The sequence below is a fragment of the Pituophis catenifer genome, unplaced genomic scaffold (assembly GCF_029215685.1).
Source record: "Pituophis catenifer annectens isolate HBS135680 unplaced genomic scaffold, rPitCat1.0.hap2 SCAF_3, whole genome shotgun sequence".
Taxonomy (NCBI): domain Eukaryota; kingdom Metazoa; phylum Chordata; class Lepidosauria; order Squamata; family Colubridae; genus Pituophis; species Pituophis catenifer.
In genome coordinates, this window is record NW_027256883.1 from 107,025,883 (window position 1) to 107,038,674 (window position 12,792).

The window sequence follows — 12,792 nt, forward strand, 5'->3', positions numbered from 1 at the left end:
ACATGCAATTTGTCCAAATTAATTACTATGATAGTCATATAAGCTTATGATTTTTTAAATAATTTTTATTAAATATTTTACAGAGAATGTAAGGAAAGAAAAGAAAAGAAAAGAAAAGAAAAAGAAAGAAAGAAAGAAAGAAAGAAAGAAAGAAAGAAAGAAAGAAAGAAAGAAAGAAAGAAAGAAGTGTGTGTGTGTGTGTGTGTGTGTGTGTGTGTAAAGAGAATAAAAAAATCCAGAAGTTTCTGATTTCTATTGAGGTAATTATAATTACAAAATTATCTCTTCTTTGTGATTACATACAACATCCCTTATGATTATGAGTGTAATATTTAGAACTATGAGTCTCTGTAATATTAACAAACATCAGTGGTTCGCATAGGTTCCAAAGGGTACCACCAGAAAAGCCTCTCTGGATTGCCAGAAGGATGGTTTTGGTGGATACAGAACTAGGGACTAATTACCAGACTGGGGACAGTATTAGACAGAAGGGTTTAATTTGAATCAGGTACATAGCTTCAATCAAGAGAACTTTTCTTAATCTGTCAATGACATCTCCATTATCTGTACTAATTGTGGGGTTTGTTCGTTGTTTACAAGTAGGCAACTTCTTACTCAGCATGAAAGTGACAGTTTGAGAATGGTCACACTGAATTGCAGATCCAGCTTTATATGATACAACAAAAATGTGTAAAGCAGGAGATATTCTCTTTCTGGATTATTGTGAACTTTCATTTAATTAATTCTTTAAATTCCTAAAATCACTTGGGTAAACCACATTCTGTAATATATGAGCTCATGTTGGGAAGAACAAACAATTCCACCCCTATCCTCCAGCAAATGAAATTGTACTGTCATATCTTAAGCTGATGACCATATCCATGAAAATAAGGGTTTTATGCTACCTGAGCACTCATCTTGACATGTTTCATATTTGAGCTAAGAATCTCTGCAAATTAGCATTTCAGTAATTCATTCTTACAAAATATACATTAACATCACTTTTTCTGCCTTTTTTAAAGGCAGTTAAAAGTATGAACTGTCTTTCAAAATTTCAAGAAAAGATTGGACAGTCATTTGTCAAGAATGATATAGGGCAGGGGTGTCAAACTGGTGGCCCGCAGGCCAGATGCGTCACGCACAGGCCACACCCACCCTAGTTCTCTGCAATAAAACTTCACGATACGTCATGTGACAGCAATGTGATGCAGCGAGTTTGACACCCGTGGTACAGGGTGTCTGCTCAAATAGGAGATTGGACTAGAAGACCTCCGAGGTCCCTTCCAAGCCTGTGATTCTGTGTTCTCTGATGCTATATGTAAAATATGTTTGATTTTGCCTTTTAAACAGTTACGTTTAACAGCAGGTTTAAAGTCAAAATATATCTTGCTTGCTTTTGCTCTCTGTAGCAAAATGTGCACGTTTACTTCTGATGTTGGAGCTGATTTATAGGAAAAATGATTCCTTAGTATAGGAGATTGTTCTTGGAAGCTCTCTTGGTTCTTGAGAAGTTTCCAGATTTATGATTAAAAGAAGTTTAGTATGCCATGTAAAAGCTAAAGTTTCAGGAAAGATTCCAAGTAGTTTTTATTTATATATTGAAACTTGACATTTGGAGAGCTATGCCCATGTCTTGTAAGTTCAGAGGCAGTACAGTTTTTAACTATTAAAAAGCATCATGTAACCACCTTTCCATTCACTTTCCCATGCCCTTTAGCCTCCCATCCTGGTCATAACTTTGACGTCTTATTAATAGGTACCTTTTTGTTTTGTTTTTTGTCTTTTTTTCAAATTCACTCTAGGTATCAAACTGGTTTGGAAATAAACGAATCCGGTACAAGAAGAACATAGGTAAATTTCAAGAGGAAGCCAATATTTATGCTGCCAAAACGGCTGTCACTGCTACAAATGTGTCAGCCCATGGAAGCCAAGCTAACTCACCCTCAACTCCCAATTCAGCTGGTTAGTTTTTTTTTCTTTTGGGTTGTTATTGTTCTTTTTTTCCAGTGGGGTTTTATTTTCTTTTAGTATAAATGTATGTTTCTTGTTTTTCACTTTGAGTTCCTGTTTGATTAGACAATTTTGTTCCTGTCCGTTTTTTGTTTCTAAAGGCAATATAGTCTCATTACATACTTACAATGCAATGTGTTGAGGATTTTTGCCTAGGTAACATTTTGTCTGAGTTTCTGATGATGTCAGAAAAAATGTTGGCTGTATGTATTCTATATGTTTCAATAGTGGAGAGACGAGGTAACTCCGAATTTTTAGGGGGGGGCATGAAAAACAGAAGTTTCTTCTGTGGAAGCCACATTAATGAAGAAAACATAATACTAGCATACATACTTTGATGATGCTATGACTCAGGATGTTTTCAGTCAGTCAATCTAGATGTGTATTGGAATGGGCCTTACCCCTTAAATGTTTTTTGTTGATTTTATTACTTCTGGGTCTCCTCTAAACTTGTCCTAGTTCCACAACCTTTCCAATGTGTAATTTTCATGTTGGTTATTCAAGGAATAAATTAAATTGCATTATCTTAAATAAAGTGACAGAAGGCAGGATAGAAGCATTAGCAATTACCTGATTCCAACTTTGATATGTAAATAGAGGGGAAGTTTATCATTCAGAATTATTTATTTTGTAACACTTTGTTTCCTATCAGATAAGTAATAATCTGCTGGTTCTTGATACTCTTGAGACACTACTTTGCAAAGCCATTGACCTGAGGACTGACCCATACATTTTGGCTTTGTATATTGAAAGATGAAAAACTACAGCATACATGCAATTGGAAAACATAACATAGGGTCTGCTGTGAATGATTTAAAATCTGAAGTGAACAAAACTTGAATTTTAGTATCTTTTTCCTACCAAAAACTTTGTCCATAGTATCATTTGTCCCCAACAGTGTGGCTAGACAATAAACCCATACCAAATGAAAATCAGTGACCTGCCATCTTCCTCCTGAATGACAAATCACTAAGTGAGAATTTAGAAATACCACTACAGAATGAGTCCTTGTTCACACTTTATTTTTGATGAGTAGGAGTAGCTTTGGGTTCACCTTCTGAGCATTTAACTATGATTCTGTTTCTCTGGAAAACTGATATCACCTTCTGTGATATGGGAATAAAGTTAGAAATTCTGCTAACATATTTGCATTCTGCAAGTTGGTACTTCACATTTGTTTGATAGTTTTGACTTCGCAGTTGCCTTATGTAAGAAGGGAGTTGTGCCTGGCATAACTGGTGACAACTGACAAATGGTCAGCTACATTGTTTCTGGCACTTACCTGCTGTAATAAGGCAAAAATGGAAAAATCTCAAACTTCATACCAGACAAGTTACTTTAAAAAAACAACTGTGTTTTGTCTTATAAGTGCCTCCTCTAATTTGTGGATTAAGGTCTGTAATTTACTGGTGTTGCATAAGAGATTAATGTTTTTATTAGTTCTGTCTTATGGATAGCATTGTTTTAAAAATGGCTTATCTTTTGCCTTGGCAAAATCATAAAATTTCACAAGATCACATTTCATGACTTGATCCCAAAAAAATTCATGTTGAAGAAAGGACAAGATTACCTGCATGCTGAAGAATGGAAATATTTTTGTCTTTTGCCTAAATTCATAGTTATCTAGAATACAATAAAAATTTGGAGCAGCTTTATCTATTGTATTTCTGTACACAAATAAGATGTTTTACCTGCTCTGAAACATGCAAAGTGTGAATAGAGCAGGTGTCTACAGTGTAGATCCAAAGGTACCTGAGTTTTTTTGCTATGCAGAATGAATGACATTATATGATTTTAAGCAGAAGTTGTATATTACATTTTATCCTGCTTGTAATTATTTATAACTATGCTGACTTAATTGGAAGTTAAGAAGTTCTTTATAAGTTAAGTAAAATGCATTATTAATTCAATCTGTTCTGGACCAACACCACTATTTGTTCATGACTTTTGATCAAAATAATTTAAACTTTGTTAAACCATGTAGGAAAAAAAGTTTAGCAAGAGAATCGGCAATAAAGTGCTGCCAATGTATGCTTTATGGAGGTGCTCTGCAGTGTTTCACCCTCAGGCTGGAAAGAGAATCCAGGAAAATCAGAGGATTATCAGCAGATGCAGGAGATGAATAAAAAAGGCACAGTCAGAATCTTAAAAACAGTAACAACACAAAAAGGGAGAAGTTAGATTTGGGATCAGTTTTTTAAACAGTATTTTATCAGATAGTTGAGGGTAATCACAGGCAAATTCTGCAGAAAATTAAGCAAAAGGCATGAAGAAAGAAATGTTCTTTAAAGAAACACATTATCTGCATTTTTATTTTTTGATGATATAAAAAAATCCTGGAACATAGATATCCTTAAACAAATGGCATTCAGTGAATTGCTGCTACCAATGGAATCACTGATTTGTCAGTATTAGTCTTATATATTACATAAGGAATGAGTTTCCATTATTATTATGCAGTTATTTTAAGAGCTATGGAACTATGGCTGAATATAGTTGACTGGATACTGGCTGGATAAATGCATAATATGCATAATATTTAGAGAAGTTATAGCTTATGAAATATGCCTAAAACATAATGTGTACTAATACCTGCAAATATTATATTGGCAAAATAATTACAAAACTTTAACCTTATTAAATTTCTGTGGAGCCTAATGGCTAATTTTACATACATTTCAGAAGTAGTGGACACCATTTATAAATAACTTAAAAATGCATGTGACATATTTTATATGCATTTAAATTTTTAAGGAAGAGTTGTCTTTGTGTGTGTGTCAAGTCTACTTACATCTAACAAGGTTTCTTTTTGACAGTGGGTTTAGCCTCTCAAATTCAGATGGGTTTTTTTGTACAAGTTTTGAGAAAGTCTTCAATTCCTAATAAAATCTCTATTTGAAAGTATTCTTACTGCCAATAAAGGCAAGGACAAATATGGAGAAATGTAAAAGTAATAATTGTCCAAGAAATTAATTACACAGGAGAATTTCTTGACAATATTTTTGTTCATTTTGTTGTGGTACGTTAGTTAAAAATGCTCCTTATATTTCAGGGATAAGCCTGAGAACCAAGTGATTGATCCATACAATCAACTCTTATAAATACTCATAACCCTTAGCTGACCAGGAATTATGTAGAGCTGGGGAAGAGGCAGTTGCTTCATTTCTTGGTTGCTCATTTTGCAAAGCTATTGTTGGTTTTCTTGGAGGTTATGCATCCTAAATTTTCTTTTGACTCATAGCATTTAACAGAACAAACCAGGAATATGATCTTCTTGGCCAACTGTCCATATTCCCCTCTGCTTAGCCAAACTAAAACTGTCCAGCCAGGGTCTTCTCCTTTCTATTGTTTCTTTAACTCCTCTTTTTTTCCTGTTCTTTTGATTGCGCCTGTTCGGTTTCCTCTTTCTCATTTCCATTACAGCTTCCTTTTTTCTCCAGTTTTGAAGAACACCAGCATTGACTCTCTTCTTACTACTGTGGAACTCTACTGTTCTTCTCCTTCCCTCCCACAGTGTAAATCAATCACTCTTTACAAACTGCTTCTTTCACCTAATGTAGGTGGACTTAAAACAGCCTCTTTTTTACTGGCTGAAAAACTAAAAACTGTTAATTTCTTAATCATTTAAATGAGATAGACAAAAACCAGGCCTCCTTATTTAACCTTTTCTGAATTGAACTGGATTTGCCTCCTTAAAATTCTTATCTTTTTTCACCACTCGACATAGTTTTTAATCTCTGTAACTTCTGTTACTTGTACAGAGATTGAGAAAGACTGGGGATATAACAAAAGAGAAACAAAGTAAATGCAGTATGGAATTTATTTCAAACTAAATAATAAAGGAAGAGTAACCATCAACACATTTCATGGAATCAAACCTTGAAATGGGCTACTTAAATCCCTGGAATGGGCTATTTAACTTCCTACTCAGTTCAGAATCCCACTGAAGGTATCCCAGGTTAACTAGGCACTGTGTGAATACGTCCAGTGAAGGAGAGTCCACTATCTCTCTGGGTAATTGGTTCCACCATCAAACTGTTCTTAGCGTAAAGAAACTTTTGTAATGTTCTTTTACACTCTGCCTTCCTGCCATTAAACCCTTATTTAAATAAAAGTATGCTATTTATTAATGTATTTTATTGGTTTGCTATTAATGCAATCAGGTTTCTAAAATTTCAAGCAGGTAGAAGAACTGCATGTAATAACCCTATGTTCTATCCAAAGTAATTACAATTGAATTCAAGAGTGTCCTCTTAGGAACAGCCTAAGACATTTTCTCAGTTATTCTAATGATTTAAAAAAAACAAAAACTATTGAGCCATGTCATTTTCTGAATGTTCTCTTGCCTTCCTGCCAATTTGTGCAGCTACTAATTCCTTTTCCCAAAAGAGAGGGGGGAATTTCTGTAGGTTTTAAAACTCACTTATTATAATTTTTTATATTGCTATTTTGCTATGCAAAAGACTGTAGCAAGGCTACAAACACATCCACTACTGGGACCATTTCTAGTTATTATGTCCATCTAAAAATAAAGCATTAAGGCCTGGTTCTTCCCCAGGCACTAGGGACAGTTGAGTGAGAGTCCCTTTTGGTTGTTTTGTTCTGTTTGTATTTTATATTTGTATATTATCAATGTTTAATGTTATATAATTTAAGGGAGGGTCTTTTTGGTTTATTGTTTTTTATGCTACTCAAAGTCACACAATTGACTTGAGATTTATAAATCTTATCTCTCTCACACATTTATAAGCTATCCAACTCATAATGACTTTGGGAAGTATGCAAGTTAAAGACAACTTCTAATACAATAAAAATCTAAAGAAAGTAGAAACTGGGGACTAAAACACTAATACATTGATAAAATTCTTCCCGAGGGGACATACTATCTAACCCAGAAATTGAACAGCATAATAAGATTAGATGGAAATTTTGCGTCAAATTCTCAGACATAGTAATGTATGCTGAAAGTCAAACTGATCCATTCAGGAAACAGATTATGATCATGTTACAGGATAGCTTCTATCAATTGTTTATTATTGTGCTACCAATAATAGGAAGAGATTTGGCTTCAAATGCTAAAATGTCTTGTGTTGTCTCTGTTGCTTCTCTCCTCCAAGCTCTCAATATTCTGTTAAAAGTCTGACATGGTGAAAGGAAAGCTAGTGGACAAATTTGATAAAATTTATAATTAGAATGGACAGTGATTTTTTTCAGACAAAATTTGTTAGACTCTGTTCAGCAGAAATATGAGACACATTTGGACTATAGCAAAAAGTGCTTTTGGGTAGATGATCAAAACATCTCTGGAAGATTTTTCAGATTGTAATTTTTTATAAAAATGATCATCTTGAGGGATCCTTGGTACTCTCAGAGTTTGGTTGTTTTCTTGCAGAAGTTTCATTGCCCAAACTAGGTCACATCATCAGGACTAATACTAATACTGATGCTGTTACCTAGTTTGGGTAATGAAACGTCTGCAAGAAAACAACCAAACTCCGAGAGCAGCAAGGACCCCTGATTTCAACCCTGAGCTATAAATATTCTCCTTTATTGATTGATCATCTTATCTGATAACAACCTATTGCATGATGCTGCTCACAGAATTATTTTGTAGGTTGTAAGATATGCAGCATTAATAAAACAATGGAGTGCCCGGAAACCGTTTTTGTTCACAAACCCAATATTCAATTACATTCTTTCCTTAATTTTTTTTTTTCTTTTTCAGCAGGAGGAAAGAGTGGTCATGTTTATTTTAATCACTACAATGCATCAACATCTTTTTTTCCTTTGCTGTATAATTATTACTACAGGTAGTCCTCGACTTACAACACTTCATTTTGTGACCATTCAAAGTTAGAACGGCACTGAAAAAAGTGACTTATGACCATTGCAGCATCCTCATGGTCACATGATTTATATTCAAAAGCTTGACAACTGACTCACATTTATGACAGTTGCAGTGTTGTGGGATCATGTGATCACCTTTTGCAACCTTGTGACAAGCAAAGTCAATGGGGAAACCAGATTCACTTAACAACCGTGTTACTAATTTAACAACTGCAGTGATTCAGTTAACAAATGGGACAAGAAAAATCATAAAATGGGTCAAAATTCATTTAATAAATTTCTCACATACGGTAGCAACATAAATTTTGGGCTCAATTGTGGTTGTAAGTTGAGGACTACCTGTATACTTGATGTTGCCCCCTTCTATAATTTTATATTACTGTCAAAAATGCTGAGGATGGCACAAAGTGCAATCTCAACAATTACTGCTATACATTAGTACAAAATACATAATAGTCAAGTTTACCTATTCTGTATCTGTGGCAGAAGCAACACAATATATTTTCCAATTAGAGATGTGCATAAATGTTATGAAGAATATTTCATGAAAAACAAAAACATGTTCATGCACAAACACCACAGCAGACAATGCCAGTTATATAAATGTCTTTTTGCAGTTCCTATTCTTTTGCTCAGAATTTTCACAGGAGAGAAAGAGAGAGGGGGGGGACAGATTATAAATGGCATGTAATAATACTTTTGTTATTAGAAATGAAAGTTTGTGCCTTATTTTAAAAGACAGACTGAAGAAAGTAGTTATTCTGCTCAAGCAACTTAAATAGATGTTGAAAAATAGGATGGTACATAGAGTTCCTACAAGCTCTTCGTGATGGTGCAGCATGACCTTGAAAATCTAGATCAATTATTGAGGCCATCTGTTTGGAGGGGGCGGTGTACTTTTACTCCCAAGACATTCCTGTGACAATTAAGTAATTAAAGTTGGGAAAGCTTCTTTATGCTCAGAAGATAGTGTCACATGACAAAACATTGCTATCATTGCACTCTAAAAAGAATTGCAATGCAGGAATGAGAGATATTGAAAATGACTCAAGGTAATTGCCAGCAGATTTCTTGGATTATCCATTGCAAATCAATTTCTGTTTCCTGAATTATTTTGTAATAGTTTCAGGATCTATTCCAAAACCTGGCGAAGGCAACAGGAGCCTCTTAGACTTGGAAGAACTTTTCACTCTTAGTGACTATTGTATTCTAGAATTTCTCCTCTGAGAGGCAAAGAAGGATTTTGCACAGACTAGCCAGAGCAGAGAAATAATTAGCACACTCTTTTCCAAATGTGTCTTCTCACTTTGCTTTGAGAACTAGAGATTAAGCAAAGGGCTTTGCAGAGCTAAAGCAGAGTAGATGTTACACAGAGCATCTTGCTATTGAGCAGTTTAGCAAAGAGCCAAGCAACTGTGTATCTTTCAAGGGGAAGCACTGAACCGCTTGGCACTGCAGTAACGTAGTGGAGCTGACCTGGGCCCTGAAGTCTCTCCCTTCAAGCCTAATGTCATGTTTAGCACTAAACCTTGCACGTTGAGCTTTCTCATACTTAACATACTGAGTTGCACGAGAGTTTCAAAAATAAACCCCTCCAGCCTGTCTCATGCACTTCAGTTAGTTTGCCACTTTTAAGGCATATTTGGGAGAGGAGATATGTGAGAAAGTTGAAAATGTTTTGTGCCTAGAATTGCCTTTTCAGACTCAACTGATGATCAAGATAATATCTGCATGTAATTAGTTTCAAGTATGACTTGACATAACTTGGAAAGGGTAAAGAGAGCATGACCAAAGTCTTATGCCCCGTTTTCTCCTCCGCCCAATAAATGACACATGCTCCTCTCTGGATGTAGATGTGTGGGATCTCTGGATAGACACTGCAGAATGCAACTATTTAGTCTGTTTTTCATGCCACATTTCACTACCCTGCCGAGCTGGCCATAACAGCTTCATTATGGGTTGTCACCAGCACCCCTTCTGAAAATGGCAGCGTCTAAGCATGGCATGCTGTACTCATTGGCTATACATTTACATTTATGGCAGTTATTTTAGAATAATAAGATTCTGTCTTCCAGACATCATTGCAGAAAATATCAATGCTTGTTAAGCTATTAGAATGCTATCCATAACAAACTTGTCATTCCCCCCAAACTGGAACTATCCTATACATCAAGATCTGAAAGACTTCTCCTGCTGAAAAGAGAGAAGGGGGGGTCTTTTTTAATGTAAAATTTGTAGCTCTTATACCCTCTCTATTTTTTTTAATTTTATGTTTGCTTGCACTTTTCTCCGTGCTACTAACCTGACCGTATTGTTTTCTGTTTGGGGTTGCTTTGCATGCCATTCTTTCTTCTTGGCTGAGAGGCAAGTGGTTGCTTCTCTTCCTTTCTATGATTCAGGTGCCTCGCTCTTTCCTTTCCAGGTTCTTCCAGTTCTTTTAACATGTCAAACTCTGGAGATTTGTTCATGAGCGTGCAGTCACTCAATGGGGATTCTTACCAAGGGGCCCAGGTTGGAGCCAACGTGCAGTCACAGGTAGGGATCCATCGGATGTACTGCCAGTGAATGCATCAGGGTCAGAAGGAAGGGCTTGGATCCTATTGGCTTCCCCCATTACTGTCCTAAGAGAGGCATTAAACTCAACAACCATCAAATCCGTCAAAATGAAACAAAAGAAAAAAACAGCAGGGAAAAATGAGGAATTTGCCTACATTTTGTGAATGCATTTGGCTCTGGCTTCATAGGAGGAAAATCAATATTTTGAATGAAAAGAGTGCCAATTTGCTTAGTGGATTTTCTGGGAGAACAGATCATATATTTATACACTGAGTTTATTATTCAGTCTTCCATATTTTTATCTTCTACCTTAGCTTAATAATAAGGAAATGTTGATACATTGCTGAAGGACCTTAGTCCTATTTCAATATCATACCAAATCCTGCCATCCTTTCTTATAAACCAGTTTGATAAGCAAGAGGGTTAAAAAATTTAGTCAGAAACAAATGATTTACTATTGAGGCAGTAGTTAGAACAGAACAGGTATTGCCATTATAGCCTCATGAGTATTCACATTTTTTTTCTGGAATCTCATTCTATCTGTGCCTCATCTCATTTGGAATTCCCTATCACATCTCACTGGGGTTCTTAATAATATTGCCAACTATCCAAAAATGTCCATCTTTTGACAGTGCCGTTAAAATCAGTGCAGATTGTACTGTTAGACTGAATGTGCAAAGTGCCTACAGCAATAACAAATAAGAGGAATGGATGAGCCTGAGATGCAGAGGGACTCACATAACATTGAAACTCACATAGGTTCACTTATACCTTCAGTTGCAGGTGGCATTGAGAAATCTTGGGTTATGTGATTGATGAATAAATAATAGATTTAACAGATTAGGAAAAAGTTTCTTCCCTCCGCATAATTAGTAAGGCTGCCAAAGAAATTCCAACAACTTCCTGCTCCTTTTGTATATTTTTTTTCTTTATCATTTTAAAATCCAGCATAATAGACTGTGTAGTCTATACACAATAGATGGGGATATGGGTGGAAGGCAGCTTCACTTTTTTCTCTTTAAGAGAACATAGGGAAATCTGTGAACCAATACTCATATTATAATGACCTCCAAAGAAATCTTTCTTCTCTAATATACATGTTCCTAATTCTTTCTTTGTTGTTGGTCTGTTTAGGTGGATACCCTTCGCCATGTTATCAGCCAGACAGGAGGATACAGTGACGGGCTCACAGCAAGTCAGATGTATAGTCCACAGGGCATCAGTGTAAGAAAAATAGGCTTCCTTTTTTCTGTTTCTCCTTCTACTCCTTCTTTTTCTTTTTGTTCTCTTGCTCCCAATTATTTCAAAGCCATAGGGCTCAAAATGCCACTTAGTAGGACTTATCTTAGCTTTACGGTCACCTAGTTTATTGCTTTTGTATCGGTCCTGCCAATGGCAGAATTCTAGCTGCAAAAAAGTGGCAAGTGGGCAGGCCATGTACAGGCAGCTGGCGTCTACAGCTGTCAAACTGAATCAGCATTCACATGGCACCTGCGGCCACTTGTGTTCTTCTGAGAGGGGTTACTTAACAGGTGACACCTAGTACAATGGCAATAGGGTATATCACCACAAAACAGGACCCAGACGTCTCCAACAAGATGGCTAAAGGCTGAGGCCCAATTCAACTGAACATGCCATCAAAAAATAGGATAGCTCTCTCTCCCACTCCAATCACTGTCAAAGAACAAAACAGATGACTACCCGATTAATAAGCAGGCTGATAATCATAACAATAATTATTGTTATAATGCAAAAACTAAGGAAAGAAAAAGAAAGCTGGAGTGGAATGGAGACATCTTCTACTTGTTCTGAGTTGTGCTGTCTGCTTGTGACTAGCATGAAAATTCATAGCGACAAGCTGTGTCTTATGGAGTGAAATTGATCAGACAGTCACAAGGAGAACCGAATGTAGATTTGGGACAGCAATCCAACTTCATTTCTCAGATCAATCATCTACCATCTCAATAGTGATGACAGAAAGCTGGGACAAGAAGGCAGCCTGGAAAAGGAGGCTGCCACACACAATGTTGGGACATCTTTCTACCAATTTTAAAGGTCAAAGAGGGAGCTCTACTCAAGGGGTGACCTGAAACTAGTAGAAGGATAAAATGTGCTTTGTTTCTTTGTTTTCATGCATGCCTTGGTCAATGAAAATGCCAGCTTTGGGGGGAGGCAATAGGTTTACAGGTTTCCTAACCATCTTCTCCAGAAAATTCAGGAATTCTGTTGCCTTTAATGCTCAAACCTTTGCTAAGCTAAACAAGTCTTTTGTCAATGGGACTATACAGCATACCATCACTGAAGGTGGGCATTCTGTATGAGCTTTTATCAATTTCAAACAAAAGCATCAGAGGTAAGATATTATGTGAGGCAATCCAT

At 36.0% G+C, this 12,792-nt stretch overlaps 1 protein-coding gene across 3 annotated transcripts in view; it reads left to right on the forward strand.

Annotated features, from left to right (window-relative positions):
- Positions 1–12,792, forward strand: part of PBX1 (PBX homeobox 1) — a 360,766-nt gene that overhangs the window by 328,735 nt on the left and 19,239 nt on the right. The window contains exons 6-8 of one of the 3 annotated variants that reach the window (XM_070940889.1): positions 1,803–1,962; positions 10,280–10,392; positions 11,548–11,637. In XM_070940889.1, the coding sequence (XP_070796990.1) occupies positions 1,803–1,962; positions 10,280–10,392; positions 11,548–11,637 (363 nt within the window). The remainder of the gene's footprint in view (positions 1–1,802; positions 1,963–10,279; positions 10,393–11,547; positions 11,638–12,792) is intronic. The other 2 variants (XM_070940890.1, XM_070940891.1) reach the window with 2 other exon arrangements.